A 23,135-nucleotide genomic window follows, 5' to 3' on the forward strand; every position below is an offset into this window, starting at 1 on the left:
CTAATGCACTGAATGCTATGGGCAATTTAGCATTGCCAATTCACATGACTTGCATACATTTGGATTGTGGGAGGAAACCCATGCAGACAATGTGCAAACTTCACACAGTCACCCAAGGTGGGAATCAAACCCGGGTCCCAGGCACTGTGAGGCAGCAGTGCTGACCACTGAGCCACTGTGCGCCCCCAAAGGTTTCCCCTTTTGTAAGAAAAATTGATGGATTTTATTGTTTTCAGCAGTTGGGTGTACTTTATATCACATCAACTGCTATGGCCTCACCATAAAAACTAACTTGACTTCTCGATTTGCTTTCAGATGGTATGTGTCAGTTCTGCCAGTTCTGGCATCTATTTCAAGTTACCATTTATGAAACCCTCACCACAGGGCACTTACCATCACCATGGCAACGTAGTGGTCCAAGCTTGTAGGTGGCTTCAGAGTTTGTCTTGTTAATGTCTCCAATAATAATCTGAGTCACAGGCAAGTGATCTTTGTATGACAGAAGCCCTGTGTCATTAGTCCTGCCAAAATCCAGGATAAAAATGAAAATTATTCTATTAATCATGTACACCATAGACTCATGTATGCTCTGATTGATATGTACTGCTGATAGATAAACAGGTTATCCACTTACAGTAATTAAGTTCAAAGAGATGTGTTTCAGCTCTAGCCACCAGCTATTGTGGACACTCTTGCTTTGTTAGCCAGGAAGCTTCTGGGTTCAAATTCCACTGCCAATACTTGATTATAAAATCTCACAACTCACCAGTACATTCTTTCAAATAAGATAATAAACTAGGGTCCTTTCGGGTGGATCCTATGACTGTTTTTGAAGGAGAACAGCAGTATTCCCCTGGTGCACTGGCGGAGTTTATCACTCAGTCATAACCAACCGCAGGCCGAGTGACTGCTTTAGAAAACACCTATGGTCCATGCACAACCATGCCCCAGATCGTCCTATAGCTGGTCATTTTAACATGGTGTCCTGCTTGCATGCTCGCATGTCTGTCCTTGGCATGCTGCAATATTCCAGCAAATAACAATGAAAACTGGAAAAGCGGCATCTCATCTTCAGACTAGGTACTTTACAGCCTTCTGGACTCAACATTGACATCTTCAAATAGTGACCCTGCTCCCATTCCTTCCCTTTCTTTTAGCTTTATTTGTTACATTCTCTGTCACCATGTCCTCTCTCCCCTCCCCTCACTCCAGTTGAACTGTCTGATTCCTGATGAAGGGCTTCTGCCCGAAACATTGATTCTTCTGCTCCTCGGATGTTGCCTGACCTGCTGTGTTTTTCCAGCACCATACTCTCGACTCTGATCACCAGCATCTGCGGTCCTCACTTTCTCATGTCTGTTCATCCCAGTCTGCCAGTTAGACACACTATTGTTCTGGCATTCTCACATTCCGATCACTTGATCTGAAATGTCAACATCCTGTTCCCCCGTAGCACTCCAATCACCTCACTCCCACTATAGTATAAATATTGCCCCCTCCACACTTCACATCAGCTCTGATGAAGAGTCATCTCAACACGAACGTTAGTTTGCTCTTTCTCCATGGATGCAGTCTAACTCACTGTGATCCCCAGCGTTTGTTGGTTTCATCATTATCTAGTTGTTTTTTTGCTGGGTCCTTATTACATTCAAATAATCTCTCAAGTTTGCAACAGTAGAAATGCTCCAAAGGCAATTGATTGGCCATAAATTATTACACAACATCCTCAGGACTACAAAGCCATCACCATGAATGCAAGTCTTTCTTTCAATTAACAATTACGTAGGTAGTGAATTTGTTAACGCAAGGCAAGTTTTCTTCTTTTGAAAAAACAATGCTGAAATAACAGCCCGGTGAATGTCAAGACCCTCATTGTGTTGCAATTAAACTTTCAATATTTCTCAATTTATTAACAACATGTCAAGAAACAGAGGTTGAGATGGATAATTTCACTGATCTGTTAATTGACAGGCCCATGGCAATCAATTAATTGAGACAATCCTCGCTGGAAATCATTAAAAATGGCATCAAAGCTAAGGCTTGCTGAGACTGATTTTTGTTTCTACACCTCAAGAAAATTTGTCATTGATTGACATAGTTAGATTGCTTTCCAGAAAAGCATAGTTACAATTAATCCTGCCAAAGATACCTGAGGCAATACATACATTTTGATACCTTACTACTTTATAACTAACTTTTCTAGAGTTGGAAAGTAATAGTTTGAATAAAGTGCATTCCAATCACCATTACTCGCAACTGCCATAATTAAACAATATTTCAAATAAATATGATACTCTGTAAATGAAGTTCAGTTATAATCTTGAACAACAGAATCATGGAATTGTTAGAGGGGAGAATCAGGCCATTCAGCCCATAATGTCTGCACTGGGATACTCAACAAGAGTACACAAATTTTCAGAAAAAGAATGATCACCCAGGTGTCATAACAGACTGAGATTTAATGACAGTCCCAGTTATCTGTAAGAATAATCAGGTGGTTATGGAAGGGGATTTTAAGTTTCCTAATGCAGATTGAGACTGTCATAGTGTTAAGGGTTTAGATGAAGAGGAATTTGTAAAATGCATACAAGAAAATTTTCTGATTCAGTATGTGGATGTATCTACAAGAGAAGGTGCAAAACTTGACCTACTCTTAGGAAATAAGGCAGGGCAGGTGACTGAGGTGTCAGTGGGGGAGCACTTTGGGGCCAGTGACCATAATTCTATTAGTTTTAAAATAGTGATGGAAAAGGATAGACCAGATCTAAAAGTTGAAGTTCGAAATGGGGGAAAGACCAATTTTGAAGGTATTAGGCAAGAACTTTCAAAAGCTGATTGGGGGCAGATGTTCGCAGGTAAAGGGACACCTTCAGAAATGAGATAACGAGAGTCCAGAGAAAGTCAATTCCTTTTATGGTGAAAGGGAAGGCTGGTAGGTATCGGGAATGCTGTATGACTGAAGAAATTGAGGGTTTGGTTAAGAAAAACAAGGAAGCATATGTCAGGTATAGGCAGGATAGATCAAATGAATTCTTAGGAGGGTATAAAGAGTATATTTAAGAGAGAAGTCAGGAGGGCAAAAAGGGGACATGAGATATCTTTGGCAAATAGAGTTAAGAAGAATCAAATGGGTTTTTACAAATTCATTAAGGAGAAAAGAGTAACAAGGGAGAGATTAGGGCCCCTCAAAGATCAGCAAGGCAGCCTTTGTGCGGAGCTGCAGGAGATGGAGGAAATACTGAAAGAATATTTTGCATCAGTACTTACTATGGAAAAGGACATGGAAGATATAGTATGTAGGGAAATAAATGGTGATATCTTGAAAAATGTCCATATTAGAGAGGAGGAAGTGCTGGATATTTTGATGCACATAAAAGTGGCTAAATCCCCAGGACCTGATCTGGTGTACCCTAGAACTCTGTGGGAATCTAGGGAAGTGATTGCGGAGCCTCTTACTGAGATATTTGTATCATCGATAGTCACAGGTGAGGTGTCGGAAGACTGGAGGTTGGCTAATGTGGTGTTACTGTTAAAAAAGGTGGTAAGGACAAGCCAGGGAAGTATAGACCAGTGAGCCTGTCTTTGGTGGTGGGCAAGTTGTCGGAGGGAATCCTGAGGGACAAGATGTACATGTATTTGGAAAGGCAAGGACTGATTAGGGATAGTCAACATGGCTTTGTGTGAGGGAAAACATGTCTCACAAACTTGATTGAGTTTTTTGAAGAAGTAACAAAGAGGATTGATGAGGACAGAGTGGTAGATGTGACCTATATAGACTTCAGTAAGGCATTGACAAGGTTCCACATGGGAGACTGGTTAGCAAGGTTAGATCTCATGGAATACAGGGAGAACTAGCCATTTAGATACAGAACTGGCTCAAAGGTAGAAGACAGAGGGTGGTGGTGGAGGGTTGTTTTCAGACTGGAGGCCTGAGACCAGTGGAGTGCCACCAGAATTGGTGCTGGGTCCTCTACTTTTTGTTATTTTCATAAATGATTTGGAAAGAGTATAAGAGGTACAGTTAGTAAGTTTGCAGATGACACCAAAATTGGAGGTGTGGAGGACAGCAAAGAGGGTTACCTCAGATTACAACAGGATCTGGACCAGATGGGCCAATGGGCTGAGAAGTGGCAGATGGAGTTTAATTTTGATATATGTGAGTTGCTACATTTTGGGAAAGCAAATCTTAGTAGTGCTTATATACTTAATGGTAAGGTCGGAGGGAGTGTTGCTGAACAAAGAGACCTTGGAGTGCAGGTTCATAGCTCCTTGAAAAGGGAGTCGCAGGTAGGTAGGATCGTGAAGGCGGCGTTTGGTATGCTTTCCTTTATTGGTCAGAGTATTGAGTACAGGAGTAGGTCATGTTGCTGCTGTACAGGACATTGGTTAGGCCACTGTTGGAATATTGTGTGCAATTCTGGTCTTCTGCCTATTGGAAAGATGTTGTGAAACTTGAGAGGGTTCAGAAAAGATTTACAAAGATGTTGTTAGTGGTGAAGGTTTTGAGCTATAGGGAGATGTTGAATACGCCGGGGCTGTTTTCCCTGGAGTGTCGGAGGCTGAGAGGTGACCTTATAGAGGTTGATAAATTTATGAGGGACATGGACAGGATAAATAGACAAAGTCTTTTCCCTGGGGTGGGAGTCCAGAACCTGAGGGCATAGGTTTAGGGTGAGAGGGGAAAGATATAAAAGAGACCTAAGGGGCAGTTTTTTCATGCAGAGGGCGGTACATATATGGAATGAGCTGCCAGAGGAAGTGGTGGAGGCTGGTACAATTGCAATATTTAAAAGGCATCTGGATGGGTATATAAATAGGAAGGGTTTAAAGGGATATGGGCCAGGTGCTGGCAAGTAGGACTAGATTGTGTTGGGATATCTGGTCGGCATGGACGGGTTGGACCGAAGGGTCTGCTTCCATGTTGTACATCTCTATAACTCTGTGACTCTATAACAGAAAGTTTTAGTCTAGAGTCAAGCTGGTGGTAGAAAACTACAGTGGTCCTCACAGAGTCTGGTTGAAGAAGGTAGTCAGCAGAGTTAACGTGGAAAGCTGCAGGAAAGCAGTGAAAATCTGCCACTAAACTTGCAAACATTACTTGTTCCTCATAAAGTCACTTCTGGGAATGAAATTGGAAAGATATATCTTAGAAGCAAAAATACCTAGCCAATACACCTGATTATCAGATGACTGTTATAGATCTCTTACATTCGTGTCAAGGCAAGGAAGGAGGTCCTGTCTCCATTAGTTTAAGAGAAAGCACAATACCAAGTTTGTTACTGCAGATGTAGACAGGAGGCTGAACAGGGTGATTTCAACATCATGACTGAGAATTTGGTTATAAGCATCAAACACCTTACCAGGCTGCCATGGTAAGTATCCTACTTAAGTCTGTGCATTTAGGCAATGTCAATGATTAAGAAGGAAAAAGAAATTTGACTTATTATCATTAAAAGTGTTGCACATTGACATACATTTTCCCCTACACAACCCATTCTTTCCTCCTTCATTGCACAAACCTTTCTGCCAATTATAAGAGGACACTTCAGCGCAAATAATTCTGTTTACACATACACACAAACTTAACATCAGTTAGTTCTCTGAAAAATTAGCCAACATAGAGTTTCAAATTGTCAATGTGCAATTCTTCCAAAGATACCAAATCAAGTTTCCTTTTCCTCCTCGTTCACTCAAAACAGGATAATTATTAACCTTAATGAGCTTACAATGTGACGCTAAGACAATAGGTATGTTGAATTTCATCAAGCAACATTTCACTTCAGTGCAAATAAAAATTATTGCTCTGCTAAGAGTCACAAAATCTTGACAGTGTGGAAGTAGCCCATTCAGCCCATCAAGTCTGCACTGACCCTCTGAACATCATCCACCCAGACCAACTCTCCACTATCCTATCCCTGAAATTGCCATGGCCAATCCACCTAAACTGCACATCTTTGGATTGTGGGAGAAAACTTGAGCACCCAGAGGAAGCCCAGGCAGATGCGGAGAGAATGTAGAAACTCCCACAGACAATTGCCTGAGGGTGAAACTGAACCCAGTTCCCTGGTGTTGTGAGGCATCACTGCTAACCACTGAGGCACTGTGCCACACTCTTCAAGCTGCTGTAAATTTATTATAAACTTATACATTATTTACACTTCCAGGATGATCTTTAAGACAGATATTAATATGTTTACCCACATTACAAACATAAACATCTGAAGTTGAGAATAATTTTAAGTTGATGGAGAATCATGAGTACATGAAGACAGTTCAGGGAAATCATGCTTATGCAAAATTGCAGTTAATGAATGAAAAAAGAATAATTACTTCAGATATAAATGTCACAGTACCATTCATCTCTGTCAGCATCGCAGTTACAGTGGTACTTGGTATCCAAGCAGCTCTCCTCCAATCCACAGGCACATTTCTGAATGCCTGGTGACGAACCTCCCCAGTAAGTTTGCTTCTCATTGGTCCTCCCAATCCACCAGGTCAATGGTGTGCCATCTGAAAGAAACTTTGAAATATTACCAAGGTGAAACTGCAAGGACTATGAGGCTGTTCCATGAATAGACTTATTTCTAACATCGTGGAGGAACTTATACATTCATGAAGATGAACAAGAACAGCATTGAGGAAGAGAAAAACATATCAGTTTTTACTCCAATACTGAGCCTGCCACTTGGCATTAGTTGGCATAGCTGACTGAACAATTGGTTTACAAACACAGCCACCAGCATAGGTTCGATTCCCACAATGCACTCTTGACTTTACCCCATGGCTGAGGTTTACAATCAGGTTAAGCTCACCATCAATTTTGCGTGTGCCTCTTTTTCTCTCTTTCTTTCTCTCTCTCTCTAATGAGAGAGCAGCCCAATGGTCTTCTCAGAGTCTGACAGTTGGAGATTTTGAGTATTTCATTTCAAATGGAGAGCTACTTTCTTATTTTTTGACTTTAAAAGGCAAATTAAATAAAGATATTGAGAGAAAAGAAAACCCAAAGGATTCCGGACACTGGAAATCAGAAACAATTGCTTGGAAAAGTCAGAAGGTCTGGCAGCACTTGTGGAGAGAATGCAGAATTAATGTCTTGGATCCACTGACACTTACTCAGACTTTTTTTTGACAAAATATCTTGTCAAACACCAGGAGTGAAAGTAATTACTGTGAACAAGAGGAAAGATTAGAGTGAATACTCTGTTGGAGAGAGAAGCACAACGTATTCAACATGGGCATACGTGGAAGAGATGTTGTAATGAATTAAACACAAGGCAAAAAAATAAAGAACAACGCTGGAAATCAGAAACGAAAACCAGAATTGTTGGGAAAATTCTGAGGAAAGGTCACTGAACCTGAAACGTTAACTCTGCTTTCTCTCCACAGATGCTGCCAGATCTGCTGAAGTTTCCCAAGATACGAAGAGACACTGGAGTATTTCAGTCACTGGCCCTGGCTGATAACACAATTTCAAGATTAGAGTGGTGCTGGAAAAGCACAGCAGATCAAGTAGCATCTGAGGAGCAGAAGAATCGATGTTTCAAGCCTCTTATCAGTAATGGCTTGACTCTGATCTCCAGCATCTGCAGTACTCACTTTCACCTATTTGACAACAAATTTGTCTCCCAGAGGGACTAAAGAATATTAAAATACTGATTGGAGGATTTACATGAAGGTTAAAATCAGTCCCATTATACAGAGATGTATTACGGTGCTACTATATCTTTCAGTTCCAGAAAGCTCTTAGCAAAATTCAATATTTGGAGGTGCCGGTATTGGGCTGGGGTGTACAAACTTAAAACTCACAACACCAGGTTATAGCTCAATAGGTTTATTTGGAAGCACTAGCTTTCGGAGCACTGACACAACCACCTGATAAAGGAGCAGCACCCTGAAAGCTAGTGCTTCCAAATAAACCTGTTGGACTATAACCTGGTGTGTGCTTTTTAACTTAGCAAAGTTCAAAGCCATCTTCCAATGTTATGCAATAAACATCCTCATAACACAACTGCTTTTTGTTTTAGCACCATCTCATAGTTGTTAATTCAAAGATCCTGGATGAGTCCCTCATTACTATGATCTCATGGCTCCGGTTGTTTGGGGAAATGTCCAGTTGATAGCACTACCCGGCAAGTCAGATTCCTAACAGTTAGATCATCTTTTATTTCTATAACCAAAATTATCATTTATCAAAATTCAAGCATGCAATGTCACAGTCTTTTGTTCAACAATGAATTAAAAGGAACATTTATTAACAACAGCTATGTAGATAAACAAGGAATAAAAAAACATTCTATTTTCTAATAACTCGATTCAAAGATTGATAAACACGCAGCATAAATAACTCAAGCATGGTGCATTTTACAAATATTGTTACATTTTCGAAGACATCCAGTACTTTACCCCCCAGCAAGATGCTCATTTCCAAGTCTGAGAGATTTTTATGTTTGTTGAAATACTTTGATGTACTTGAATGTCCACAATGACTCTTATCTGTTTTTTTTTTATCCACAATAACTCTGACCAATTTTTATGGATGCATCACAGAAAGCATCCTGTACAGCAACTGCTCATCCCCAAACCACAAGAAAGTACAAGGAGTTGATAATGCAGCCTGATCCATCACAAAAAGCAGCCTTCCTCCCATTGACTCCATCTATACTTACCTCTGCCTCAGGGAAGATGCAACATAATCAAATCTCCCAGCCAAGTTATACTCTCACCCTTTTCAATCTGGAGAAGATACAAATATTTGAAAACATGCACTACCAGATTTAAGAGCAGCTTCTTCCCTGCTGTTATCAGACTTATGAACAGACCTCTCATATATTAGAGTTGATCTTTCTCTGCAGCTACAACACGATATTCAATATTCTTTTCTATCATCCTCATGCACTTATGTAAGGTATGATTTGTCTGGTTAGCACGCAAAACATTATTTGTCACTGTATCTCACTACATGTGACAATAATAAATCAAATCAAATCAAATTAAAATGATTAAAGTTTCAACTCATCTGCTGAAACCATAACTTCTTCTTCATTATTATTATGCTCCTGACTTAGTTTCCTTCCAGTGCTGTACAATCCCTGATGCGGTTTCATTTCTTTTAACTTCAGAAAATTTAACTTCACTTCTTTTCCACTGACAGTATTCCCATCACTTTACTTTGGGACTAATCATGCCTTATAGTTCACAAGTTCATAGGTATAGGAGCAGAATTAGGCTATTCAGCCCATTGAGTCTGCTCCATCCTTCAATCGTGGTTGATATACTCCTCATCCCCCCATTTTCCTGCCTTCTCTCCATAGCCCTTCAACCCATTACCAATTCAAAATCTGTCTAACTCCTCTTTAAATGTACCCACTGTCCCAGCATCCACCACACTTTGGGGTAGTGAATTCCACAGATCCACAACCCTTGGGGAGAAGTTGTTTCCCTTCATCTTTGTTTTGAATTTCCATCCCTTATCCTCTAGGACCTTTTGTCCTAGAATGCCCCACAAGAGGAAGCATCTGCTCGATGTCTACTTTATCCATACCCTTTTATCATCTTGAATACCTCAATTTGATCTCCCCTCATTCTTCTAAATTCCACAGAGTACAGGCCTAAGCTGTTTAATCTCTCTTCATACCACAAGATCCTCATCTCTGGGTTCGATCTAGTGAACCACCTCTGAACTACCAAAACAGGTGAGGTCTAACCAATATTTATTACTCTAACATTATTTCATTACATTAAACTCTTTTTCTGAGTAATTCTGCCTAGCATATGCCTTTCTACAAAAAGACTTCTCAGCATAACTGAACTTGTTACAGATATTTTTTAATCATCCTATTCAGAGATGGTATCGGACAAATCTGGGACCTGAACTCAGACCTCCTAGCCCAGAGATAAGAATATTACCGCTGCACTAAAAAAAAAATCCCTTTTCAGCTTGATATTTTAAAATTTTTCTCAAGTAACTCTCTAGATGAAAATGAATAAAACTAAAAATCCCTAAACCCTCCAGTTAAATCCCTGAATGGTTTGCATAGCTTCATCTCACTTGGAATTATGGGTATTATAGCTTTCTTTAAAACTAACTGGTAACTCCAAACTCACAGACAAAGCCATCTGTTTAATGACAATTAGACCAAATTTGAGTGTAAAGAATATTAAATGACATGATTTATTTCACAGTTTCTTCATAGACTGAGTAAGTGGGGCATTTGGAGTTGGCGTCATGAAATAAATCCCAGATTTTATTTTCAGGAATGATCAGGTTGGTTCCAATGATGAGCCAGAGTGTAGAACAACCAGTAAAAGTAAAACAAATGGAAACACTACATGCGAACATCTTGCATTGTTTTTGTTTTGTCTGTATTGTGACTAGATCTGAGGTACATAGAATTAAACAAGAAAAAGGAAGCATCTATGAAAAAGGGAAATGACTTACAAATGCAGCTATCAGACACTTTTATTTTACAATGACTGAAGTTAAAAAATGAGGTAAGGAGAATAAAGACATTATGTTTAGCCTTTTCTTTAATACAAATGCAACAGATGGATTCTGATATCAGAAAGTTATATCAAGCAGCCTAATCAGCAACTGGATCAGATGCAATATCTGAATCTTATTATTTGAAAGACAAATGCTGTATGACTCTATGACTCTAATTCATAGACATTTGAGTCATAGCGTCATACAGCATGGAAAAAGACCCTTTAGCCCAATTTGTCCATGCCAACCAGGTGTTCTAAACTGAACTAGTTCCTGCCTGAGTTTGGCCCATATCCCTCTAAACCTCTTTGATTCATGTACCTGTTCAAATGTCTTTTAAATGTTGTAATTGTACCAGCCTTCACTGCTTCCTCTGACAGCTCACTGCATGAATGCACTACCTTCTGCGTGAGAAAGTTGCCCCTTAGGTCCTTTTAAATCTTTCTCCTCTCACCTTAAACCTATGGTCTCTAGTTTTGGACTCCCATCCTCTTGGAAAAAGACATTGACTATTCGTCTTATCTATGCCCATCATGATTTTATAAACCTCTATAAGATCAACACACACCCCCACCCCCAGCCTCTGGCACTCCAGGTAAAATAAAATCGCAGCCTATCCTTAGAAGTCAAACTGTCAAAACCCAGCAACATCCTTTCTGCACCCTTAATAACATCAGTCCTGAAGTAATTAGGACCTCAAAGATTATGAGTTCCTTGACTGGAGATGTTGATCTGGTCCAACTAGTGGGCTCTGGCTGACAGGAGTGTCAGACGCTTTGTTCACGCTGAGAGAGGTGGATCATTGTCAAGGACTCTCCACATATAATTAAAGGGTGACCTGGTGAAGGGATACCAGCCTCTGTGGAGTTACTTGACTAAGTCTAGCAGGACGACCAGAATTGTACACAGTATTCTAAAAGTGGCCTCACCGATGCCTTATACCAACATAATATGACATCCCAACTCCTATACTCAATGCTCTGACCAAGGAAGGCTATTACAAATCACCTGAAGTACCAACTGATTGGAAATGGATAGTTGCCCAAGAGGTGACAGTTCCACCTGAGTAAGATAATACCATTTTACAACTTGGTTCAGAATATTCCAACGCAAGGCACTTAAGTATCAGGAAAATGCAGATTAAAATATTTATTGGTCAGAAATACAACACAAAATGAGACATTTGCCAGCAGCAGATAAGGAAATTCCAACCATTATTTAAGTCTGCACCCTTGGGGCGGCATCGTGGCTCAGTGTTTATCACAGTGCCAGGGTCCCAGGTTCAATTCCCGCCTTGGGTGACTGTGTGTGGAGTTTGCCATTCTCCTTGAGTATGCGTGGGTTTACTTGCATAGTTTGAAGATGAACTGACGATGCAAAATTGCCCTTAGTGTTAGGAGCATTAGTCAGAGGGAAATAAATCTGGGTGGGTTACTCTTCAGAGGGTTGGTGTGGACTGGTTGGGTTGAAGGCCCCAGTTCCACACTGTTGGGAATCTAATTGTTATTCAATGCCAGTTTTCAAAGAATCATTTAGCAAGGTCTAAATAAGTTGTGTAAGATCCATACTGAAAACTGAGAGTCTTTTAAGAATTAATCACAAGATTTCTTGAGGTCTTTGGGAAAATTACATTAAAAATAGTAATGGGGAAGTTAGTTTTTGTCACAAGATATGGAGTGTTTAAAGAAATACAAATCTATGTCTCAAATATTGATAAAAGTAATGAATAGTTTGAGATGCATACAATTTACATCTTCAACTTATCATCTATAGCGTCAAGGAACATTAAAACTTCCAGTAACAAGTTTTGAGCACGACAATTAGAGCTCCTTTTCAAGAATCTTGTAATGATTGGGATAAATAAATTCCCTCATTACTATTTGCCATTATGGATGACCCGAATAAATTCCCTGGATTCAGTCTTTTTGAACCAAATGGATATGAGGAAAGAGGAACACTTAAGTTAATGAAAGAAAAAATATAAATCAAAGTTCGGAAACTGTCCATCTGACGTTAGTGCCAAAGCTCCAAGTAAAAAGTAACCAAAGTGTGAGTTGGCCCAAACATACCTGAAGAGTGCTCAACAAGCAATGAAAATCAGAAGGTCAAAGCTAGCAATCTGGTGCTGGAGACAAGGTGTTAACACTGTTGGTTGACTCTGGGAAACCATTAGATGCTATGTTCAATGCAACTTCTGAAACTAAAGTGAAACTCAATTATGCAAATCATATTCAGACAGGAAAAAAATACTCAGTGAGTCTGTCATGTTAAAATTTCATTACAACTCTTATCACTAAGGGAAAGGCCAGGCAAGAAATGTGTTTACAGAAGAAACTGGAGTGAAATAAAAAAATATCAGAATGATTTGAAAATGAATCAGCAATTGAAAATTCTAAAACCTCCAGGAATCAGATTTAATATTATGGAGGTGCTTTAGAGATTAAAGTCTTTCAACAACATACTACTTAACAAAGAAATGAAAATGGATGAATCACTTGGCATTGACCTAGGCATCAGAAAAGACAATGACAGAAACACCCCTTTTAACTTTGCAAAGTTCTCTTTTCTAGCATCTGGGGGAGTTTATACCAAAATTAGGACAACTGCCTCACAGATTAGTCAAGCAACAGCTTGACATAGCCATACTCACAGAATCATACCTTATATACAATGTCCCAGATCCCACTGTCACCATCTGGCAGAACAGACCCAGAGGAAGTGGTGGCATTGTACTATATAGTCAGGAGAGAGTTGTCCTGTGAGTCCTCAGCAGTGAATCCAGATCCCATGAAGTCTCATGACTTCAGGTTAAACATGGACAAAGAAACTTCCTGCTGATTCCCACACACCACCATCCCTCAGCTGAAGAATCGGTACGCCTCCATGATGAGGAAGATCTGAGGGTAGCAAGGGCACAAAATGTACTCTGGGTGGAGATTTTCAGTGTACACCACCAAGAGTGGCTCAGCAGCAGCACTACTGATCAAGCTGGTTTGATCCTAAAGCATAGAGTTGCTAGACTGGGTCTGCAGCAGGTGGTGAATGAACCAACTACTGGGACAACCATATTTGGCCTCATCCTCAAACGCCATCCCACACTCCCAATTCCTTTGCTTCCGCCACATCTGCTCCCAGGAGGACCAATTCCACTACTGAACAGCCAAATGGCCTCCTTCTTCAAAGACTGCAATTTCCCCTCCGACGTGGTCGACAATGCTCTCCACCGCATCTCCTCCACTTCCCGCACCTCCGCCCTTGAACCCAGCCCCTCCAATCATCACCAGGACAGAACCCCACTGATCCACATCATATCATCCTCTGTGTCATTTCCGCCACCTCCAAACAGACCCCACCACCAGGGATATATTTCCCTCCCCACTCCTATCAGCATTCCGGAGAGACCACTCCCTCCGTGACTCCCTCGTCAGGTCCACACCCCCCACCAACTCAACCTCCACTCCCAGCACCTTCCCCTGCAACCGCAAGAAATGCAAAACTTGTACCCACACCTCCCCCCTTACCTCCCTCAAAGGGCCCAATGGATCCTTCCATATACATCGCAAATTCACCTGCATCTCCACACACATCATTTACTGTATCCGCTGCACCCGATGTGGCCTCCTCTACATTGGGGAGACAGGCCACCTACTTGCGGAATGCTTCAGGGAACACCTCTGGGACACCCGCACCAACCAACCCAACCGCCCCGTGGCTGAACACTTTAACTCCACTCCCCCTCCCACTCCGCCAAGGACATGCAGGTCCTTAGCGTCCTTCATCGCCAGACCCTGGTCTCACGACGCCTGGAGGAAGAGCGCCTCATCTTCCGCCTAGGAACTCTCCAACCACACAGGATGAATATAGATTTCTCCAGCTTCCTCATTTCCCCTCCCCCCCACCTTATCTCAGTCTCAACCCCCAGATTCAGCACTGCAATCTTCTTCCTGACTTCTCCTCCCCCACCCCCTTTCCGGCCTATCACCCTCACCCTCACCTCCTTCCACCTATCATATTCCCAGCGCCCCTCCCCCAAATTCCACCCCCCCCCCCACCCCCCCCCCCCCACCTTTTATCTCAGCCCACTTGGCACACCAGCCTCATTCCTGAAGAAGGGCTTATGCCCGAAACGTTGATTCTCCTGCTTCTCGGATGCTGCCTGGCCTGCTGCGCTTTTCCAGCACTGCACTTTCCAACTCTGGTCTCCAGCATCTGCAGTCCTCACTTTCTCCTAGTTGGCCTCATCCTTAACTATCTGCCAGCTGCAGATGCATCTATCCATGACAGTGTCAGTAAGAGTGACCACCACGCAGTCCTTGTGGAGACAAAGATCTACGTTCACATTGAAAATACCTTTCATCATGTTGTGTGTTTATATCAATCACCATGCTAAAAGGGACAGTCTTTGAACAGATCTAGCAACTCAAACTGGGCATCCATGGGGTACCATGGGCTATCAACAGCAGCAGAAGTTTACTCCAGCACAATCTGCAACCTCATGGCCTGGCATATCTACAACCCAGCCATTACGATCAAGCCAAGGGATCAACACTGGTTCAGTGGAAAGTGCAGGAGGGCATGCCAGGAGCAGCACCAGGAGTACCTGAAGGTGAGATGTCGACTTGGTAAAGGTACCAAACAGGTAGCCTTGCATGCCAAACAGCATAAACAGCAGTGATCGACAGAGCTAAGCAATTCCTCAACCAATGGTTTGGATCTAAGGTCTGTAGACCAGCTGCATCCAGTCGTGAATGATGGTGGACAATTAAACACTGGAGGAGGAGGCTCCATAAAATCCCCATCCTCAATGATGGAAGATCCCAGCACATCAGTGCAAAAGACTCAAGCATTCACAACAATATTCAGTCAGAAATGCCAAGTGGATGTTCATCTTGGCCTCTTCCAGTGGAAAGAGATCAAGTTCATGATGGACCAACTGAACTGATCCACAGCTGGAACTCCCATATTCATGGTGATAAAAATCAAAGATATCATAATTGTGTCAAAATTATCGCAATGTCAATATGGAAATAAAAAGGCTCCCAGTTCCATGACTGGAAGACAGTTTGAAGAAGATTAGACAAGTTCAATTTTTGACAAAACTAACTTATTGAAAGTACGTTTACAAATTCCATTGACCAATGCAACCAAAGCAAATGGCAGGTTCTGTAATCCCAGGTGAATCCTGGGTGTAAAGGTATACCATTCAGAATGAAAACCATACCAGCAACTTTCAATGATTAACTAATATGAGATGATGATGGGAAGTCAGCAAATGTGGTTTTTTTTTGGAATACCAGAAGGCTTTCAACCAAGTTGAAAAAATTAAATTGAAAAATTGAAATTGGGACTGAGAGTAGTGCATTGTGATGAATAGAAAACTGGACAGCAGACAGGAGACAAACAGTAAGAATCAACTGCTTTTTTTCTGAGTGGGAGACAGTGACTAATGGGTTGCGACAAGGATTAATGCTAGGACCCTAGTTACTCATAGAATCATAGAATCATAGAGGTGTACAGCATGGAAACAGACCCTTCAGTCCAACCCGTTCATGCTGACCAAATATCCCAACCCAATCTAGTCCCACCTGCCAGCACCTGGCCCATATCCCTCCAAACCCTTCCTATTCATATACCCATCCAAGTACCTCTTAAATGTTGCAATTGTACCAGCCTCCACCATATCCGCTAGCATCTCATTCCATACACGTAGCACCCTTTGCGTGAAAAAGTTGCTCCTTAGGTCTCTGTTATATCTTTCTCCTCTCACCCTAAACCTATGCCCTCTAGTTCTGGACTCCCCCGATCCCATGGAAAAGACTTTGTCTATTTATCCGATCTAATTTTATAAACCTCTATAAAGGCCACCCCTCAGCCTCTGACGCTCCAGGGAAAACAGCCCCAGCCTGTTCAGCCTCTCCCTGTAGCTCAGATCCTCCAACCCTGGCAACATCCTTGTACATCTTTTCTGAACCCTTTCAAGTTTCACAACATCTTTCCGATAGGAAGGAGACCAAAATTGCACGCAATATTCCAACAGTGGCCTGACCAATGTCCTGTACAGCCGCAACATGATCTCCCAACTCATGAAATATATTAATGGCCTGAATGAGGAAATTAAATGTATTATCCCCAAACTTGTAGATGAAACAAGTGGGTGGGAGAATGGGCTGTGAGGAGGATGCAAAGATGTTTCAATGAGTTGGACAAGGTGAGTGAGTGTGCAAATGTATGACAGATGTAGTATAATGTGGATTAATATAAGATTATCCATTTTGTGAGGAAAACCAGGAAGGCAGATTATTATCAGAATAACTGTAAATTGAGAGAGAGGAATGTGTCCTCATACATCAGTCGCTGAAGGTAAGCATGCAGATGCAGCCATTGGTAAAGAAGGCCAGTGGTGTGTAGGCCTTCATAGTGAGAGGACTAGAGTACAGGAATAGGGATGTTTTGCTGTAATTGCTCAGGGTTTGTACACATGGAGTGGTATCGAGTGCAGTTTTGTTCTCCTTATCTGAGGAAGGATGTTCTTGCGATAGAAGGAGTGCAGTGAAAGGCTTATCAGACTTATTCTTGGGATGGCATGAATGATGCATGGGGACAGGTTGAATCAGTTAGGGCTATATTTACTGGAGTTCAGAAGAATGAGGGAGATCGCATTGAAATCTATAAAATTCTAACAGGATTAGAAAGGGCAAATACAGGAAGGATGTTCCTGATGGTGGGGGAGTCCAGAACCAGGGGTCACAGTCTAACGATAACCCACTTTGGACTGAGATGAAGAGAAATTTCTTCACCCAGAGAGTGGTGACCATTGATTTTGCCATCACAAAAAGTAATCGAGGCCAAAACATTGTACGATTTCAAGATGGGGTTGGAAATACCTGAGGCTGAAGAGATATGGAGGTAAAGCAAGAACAAGCTATTGAGTTGGATGATCAGCCATGATGATAATGAATAGAAAAGCAGGCTCTAAGGGCTGAATGGTCTGCTCTTGCTCCTATTTTATGTTTTCCTATCCTAAGGTCAATGAAAAGTCGTGCAACTGCATTGTATAGATCAATAATTCAGTTATGTTCAGTCAAAACTCAGAGGAACATTTACAACACATAAGCAAATTGTTTGTTCACAAAGAGGCTTAAACATGGACAAAAAAAATTGTCAAAGCACAAATAACTTATTTGAGCTTCACTAAGACAGAAAGAGAAATTTTGGGGTATTTCAGTCTTGATGGATTCTATCAGAAGTTTGCTTCAAATTTCAGCCCTGCATTGTCTCTTTTGAAAAATTTGTTCAAGCCATATCAGACAGTTCTTATGTTACATATTATCACTTTTGCTTTTCATTTTTGTCCAATCAAATTTTATGCTGTCTTGTTAGCATGTTAGGGACAGCCTTTTGTGAATTTATATCATGATGGAGCTCCATCATAAACAAAAATAAAAATTAAAACAATGGCCATCCAAGGCTGGTCTTCCTGATGAAGGGCTTTTGCCCGAAACGTCGATTTTAAAGCTCCTTGGATGCTGCCTGAACTGTTGTGCTCTTCCAGCACCACTAATCCAGAATCAAATTTGGATCTGTCCTGGAATCACAGAATCCATACAGTGTGAAAGCAGGCCTCCATTGAGTACATACCCACCCTCCGAAGAACATTTTTTCCAGACTCATTCCCCTACCCTATCCCTGAAACCCTGCATTTCCTATGGCTAATATACTTGCACATTCCTGGACACTACAGGCAATTTAGCATGGCCAAACCACCTAACCTGCACATCTTTGGCAACAAAAGCAGTAATTGCGTGGAGAACCTCAACTGGTCTGGCATCATCTGTGGAGAGAAATCAGAATTAATGCTTCGGGTCAAGTGACCCTTTCTCAGAACATCTTTGGACTGTTGGAAGAAACCAAAGCACCCAGAGGATATCCATGCAGACATGGCGAGAACATGTAAACTCAACACAGAAGATCACCCAAGGCTGGAATCGCTAGTCCCTGGCATTTGAGGCAGCAGTGCTAACCACTGAACCACCCCAGTATTGTTATCAGACAGGCTTGTAACAGTATAAAATATTAATATTAATCTATAAGTTAATAGTCTATGTGATGAGTGATGTAAGATCACAGAAGTACCAGAATTACTGGGAGATTGTTCTATCGAGATGCATAATGTAAAGTATGGTCCCTATTAAAAGTGAAAAGAAAATTCTCATTAAAAGGTAGAAAGACAAACAATGTTAATGTTTCAATTCCAATAAGACTTCACCTGAAATTTCATTGGACTCAAGACATTAAATCTGTTTTTCTCTTTAAAATATTACCTGTTTTTCTCTCTACAGATGCTGTCAGATCTGCTGAGTTTCTCCAGTAATTTCTCTTTTTTGTTTCAGATTTCCTGGAAGCTCTACGTTTTTACTTCAATAAAAGCCAAAGTTTACTGACAAACTGGTCTCTCATAGTTTCTATGAATCCCAATCTCGGACATAACCAAATACCAATCGTGGCTGGTGATAACAGATTAAATTATGTCTTAATTAAAGATGTGTAATCCATGATCCCATTGCTGCTCTACCCTATTTAGAGGCATGCTCCTGTGAGCGAGTAAAATGCTTCACATAGCAACCAATCTTGTATTCCCCTTGAATTAGATTTGCTGATTTCGTGCCAAGCACTTCCCTTACCCAGATTCTTGCTTGACTTCATGCCAATTTAAGCAGGAGGTGTTGCATCCACAGAGACTTAATTGGCAGCGCCTCAATTTATTTGACTCGGAACCTTTTGCACTTGCTAAAGTCAGGGGACTCATTCCATCTGTCTAGTTTCACAACTAGATCTCAGAGGTAAGGGGGACAATGTTCCAAGTCTCCAGAACACCCACTTCCCATAATTGTTCATTCTTGGCATGGTAGTAAATTGGCCACCTTTGAGGTATTTCAGCATTAACATTTCTGTCACTAACTTAGCTTCTAAATATCACTGAAAATTCATGCTTTTGTAATTAAAAGCAGAACTTGTTGGCAACCAATTATATTCTGCAACAGATTTTAACTAGTTATTCAATCTGCTCTCCTGGCAATGAAAATCAATTCATTTGCATTCTCTCTCACACAAAAAAACAGCACCGCTCTAAGGTGAAACCTTCACTGAGTTTCAAACATATTTCTCATGGAAATTCCCTTCACACACTGTGAAGAGGGTGCACAAACAATCATGCCCAAAATAATCAGGTTTCTCACTTCAAATCATTTGACGCTTTATTCATTGGGGCAATTTTCATTTCATCAAAACACTTTTCATTCTCTTTAATAAGACATCTGCTCTGTGGTTTCAGTCATCCTTGCTTTGAAAGCCTCATCAGAAACATAACCTAAATCCATTTGTTTCAGCGGTGCACTGTCCTTCAATATTTTCTTGTCACTTATTGTAATGATTCTGACTAAAAATCAATAGCCAGATTTTTTTTTATATATTGTGTCTACTTCAAGTGAGGATTCAGCCTTCCATTTGACAACTAAATCAAAGTGCACATGGGTAATGGCTAACAACGCAATCATGTCAAGTCTGTAACAGTGCACTTCCAGGCTGAATTTGGTGGGTAAAGTGCTGCCTAATCATCATTGACTTTGGGGCAATTAATAACCTCAGTTGCAGATGGCATAAAAATAAGTGGGCAGACAGGTGGTGTGGATAACACACAGTCTCAGCAGTGGGATTTAGACAGGTTAAGCGAGTGGGCAAAAAGAAATCTTGGCACATGGAATACAATGCAGGAAAATGTAAGGCAACACACCTTGACAGGAAGGAGCTGAACATTATTTAAATGGGGAATGATGCAGAAAGGTATCTAATATAGAAACAAGAGTAGGCTATTCAATTCTGCTTGTCTGTGTCACCAGTTAATGACAGATCTGCGGTCCAATTCCATGTACCTGTATTTGGCTCATATCCCTTAATATCTTTGCTCAACAAAAAAAATCTTAGTTTTAAAATTAACAAGTGATCCAAAATCCACTGCCAAGTGGAGGAGAATTCCAAACATTTGTCACCCATTGTGTATTGAGGAGCATTCTAACATCTGTCCTGAATGTTCTGGGTCTAATTCTCAGACGATGCCCTCTAGTCCCAGAATGCTCAACCAGTAGAAATAGTTTCTCTTTATCTACCTTGTCTTTTCCTGTTAATGTCCTAAAGACTTCAATCAGATTGTCCTTAACCTTCTAAATTCTGGAAAGAACAGGCCTAATTTGTACAATCTCTCCCCAGGTAGCACAGTGGTTAGCACTGCTGCCTCACTGTGCCAGGGACCTGGGTTCTATTCCAGCCTTGGGTAACTGTCTGTGTTGAGTTTGCTCATTCTGCCTGTGTCTACATAGGTTTCCTCCCACAATACAAAGGTGTACAGGTTAGATAAATTGGCCATGCTGAATTACCCATAGTGTTAAGGGATGTGTAGGCTAGGTGCCCCAGTCAGGGGTAAACGTAGACTAATAAAGAAGGGAGATAGGTCATAGAGATGTACAGCATGGAAACAGACCCTTCAGTCCTACCCGTCCATGCCGACCAGATATCCCAACCCAATCTAGTCCCACCTGCCAGCACCCGGCCCATATCCCTCCAAACTCTTTCTATTCATATACCCATCTAAATGCCTCTTAAATGTTGCAATTGTACCAGCCTCCACCACTTCCTCTGGCAGCTCATTCCATACACGTACCACCCTCTGCATGAAAACATTGCCCCTTAGGTCTTTTTTATATCTTTCCCCTCTCACCCTAAACCTATGGCCTCTAGTTCTGGACTCCCCGACCCCAGGGAAAAGACTTTGTCTATTTATCCCATCCATGCACCTCATGATTTTGTAAACCTCTATAAGGTCACACCTCAGCCTCTGATGCTCCAGGGAAAACAGCTCCAGCCTGTACAGCCTCTCCCTGTAGCTCTGATCCTCCAACCTTGGCAACATCTTTGTAAATCTTTTCTGAATCCTTTTAAATTTCTCAAAATTTTTCCAATAGGAAGGAGACCAGAATTGCACGCAATATTCCAACAGTGGCCTGACCAATGTCCTGTACAGCTGCAACATGACCTCCCAACTCCTGTACTCAATACTCTGACCAATAAAGGAAAGCATACCAAACACCTTCTTCACTATCCTATCTACCTGCAACTCCACTTTCAAGGAGCTATGAACCTGCACTCCAAGGTCTCTTTGTTCAGCAACACTCCCTCCAACCTTACCATTAAGTGTATAAGTCCTGCTAAGATTTGCTTTCCTAAAATGCAGCACCTCGCATTTATCTGAATTAAACTCCATCTGCCACTTCTCAGCCCATTGGCCCATCTGGTCCAGATCCTATTGTAATCTGAGATATCCCTCTTCACTATCCACTACACCTCCAATTTTGGTGTCATCTGCAAACTTACTAACTGTACCTCTTATGCTCGCATCCAAATCATTTATGTAAATGACAAAAAGTAGAAGGCCCAGCACCGATCCTTGTGGCACTCCACTGGTCACAGGCCTCCAGTCTGAAAAACAACCCTTCACCACCACCTGGACCTCTGTCTTCTACCTTTGAGCCAGTTCTGTATCCAAATGGCGGGTTCTCCCTGGGAAGTCTGGGAGGCTTACACTTTGGAGGATCAGTGTGGACTTGCTGGGCCAAATGGCCTGTTTCCACACTGTAGGGATTCGATGATAATTTAACCCCTGAAGGCCAGGTACAATTCTTGTAAACCTATGTTGTACGCCCTCCAAAGCCAATGGAATGGTAGGTCTAACATATGAGGAATGGCTGAGGATCCTGGGATTGTATTCATTGGAGCTTAGAAGATTAAGGGGAGATCTAATAGAAACTTACAAGATAATACATGGCTTGGAGAGGGTAGATGCTAGGAAATTGTTTCCATTAGGCGAGGAGACTAGGACCAGTGGACACAGCCTTAGAATTAGAGGGGGTAAATTCAGAACAGAAATGCGGAGACATTTCTTCAGACAGAGAGTGGTGGGCCTGTGGAATTCATTGCCGCAGAGTGCAGTGGAGGCTGGGACGCTCAATGTCTTCAAGGCAGAAATTGATAAATTCTTGATGTCACAAGGAATTAAGGGCTATGGGGAGAATGTGGGTGAGTGGAGATGAAATACTCATCAGCCATGATTGAATGGCGGAGTGGACTCGATGGGCCGAATGGCCTTACTTCCGCTCCTATGTCTTATGGTCTTATCCCTCCTAAGGTATAGTACCCAAATCTGTTCATAGTGCTCCAAGAAAGGTCTAACCAGGGTTTTGTGTAACTGCAGCATAACATCTGCATTCTTGTGCAGGAGTCCTCTGGCTGTAAATGCCAACATTCCATGAACTTTCCCGATTATTTTAAGCTCCTGTTCATGACATTTTAAAAACCTATGCACCTGAACACCCACATCTCTTTTCACATCCACTTTCTTAAACATCATACCATCTAGAAAGCACCACAATCTATCATATTTTGGTGCAAAATGGATAACATCACACTTGCGTACAACTTTCACAGTTCTGCCTATTCAATCAAAAGCTCTTTTGTAATGAAGATGTTTACTAAGATTTGTCACTTGGCATGTGGATACGGCAAATGGGACTAGATTAGGTTAGGATATCTGATCAGCATAGAC

The 23,135-nt window shown here is 41.5% G+C and overlaps 1 protein-coding gene across 1 annotated transcript in view; it reads right to left on the reverse strand.

Moving 5' to 3' along the window:
* The window catches only part of LOC140482418 (contactin-associated protein-like 5), a 1,108,772-nt gene that overhangs the window by 327,635 nt on the left and 758,002 nt on the right, over window positions 1–23,135 (reverse strand). The window contains exons 14-15 of the mRNA XM_072579902.1: window positions 6,354–6,510; window positions 394–521 (exon numbers count right to left, since the gene is read on the reverse strand). Coding sequence (XP_072436003.1) covers window positions 394–521; window positions 6,354–6,510 — 285 coding nt within the window. The remainder of the gene's footprint in view (window positions 1–393; window positions 522–6,353; window positions 6,511–23,135) is intronic.

This window comes from Chiloscyllium punctatum, chromosome 10, assembly GCF_047496795.1.
Source record: "Chiloscyllium punctatum isolate Juve2018m chromosome 10, sChiPun1.3, whole genome shotgun sequence".
NCBI classification, from domain to species: Eukaryota; Metazoa; Chordata; class Chondrichthyes; order Orectolobiformes; family Hemiscylliidae; genus Chiloscyllium; species Chiloscyllium punctatum.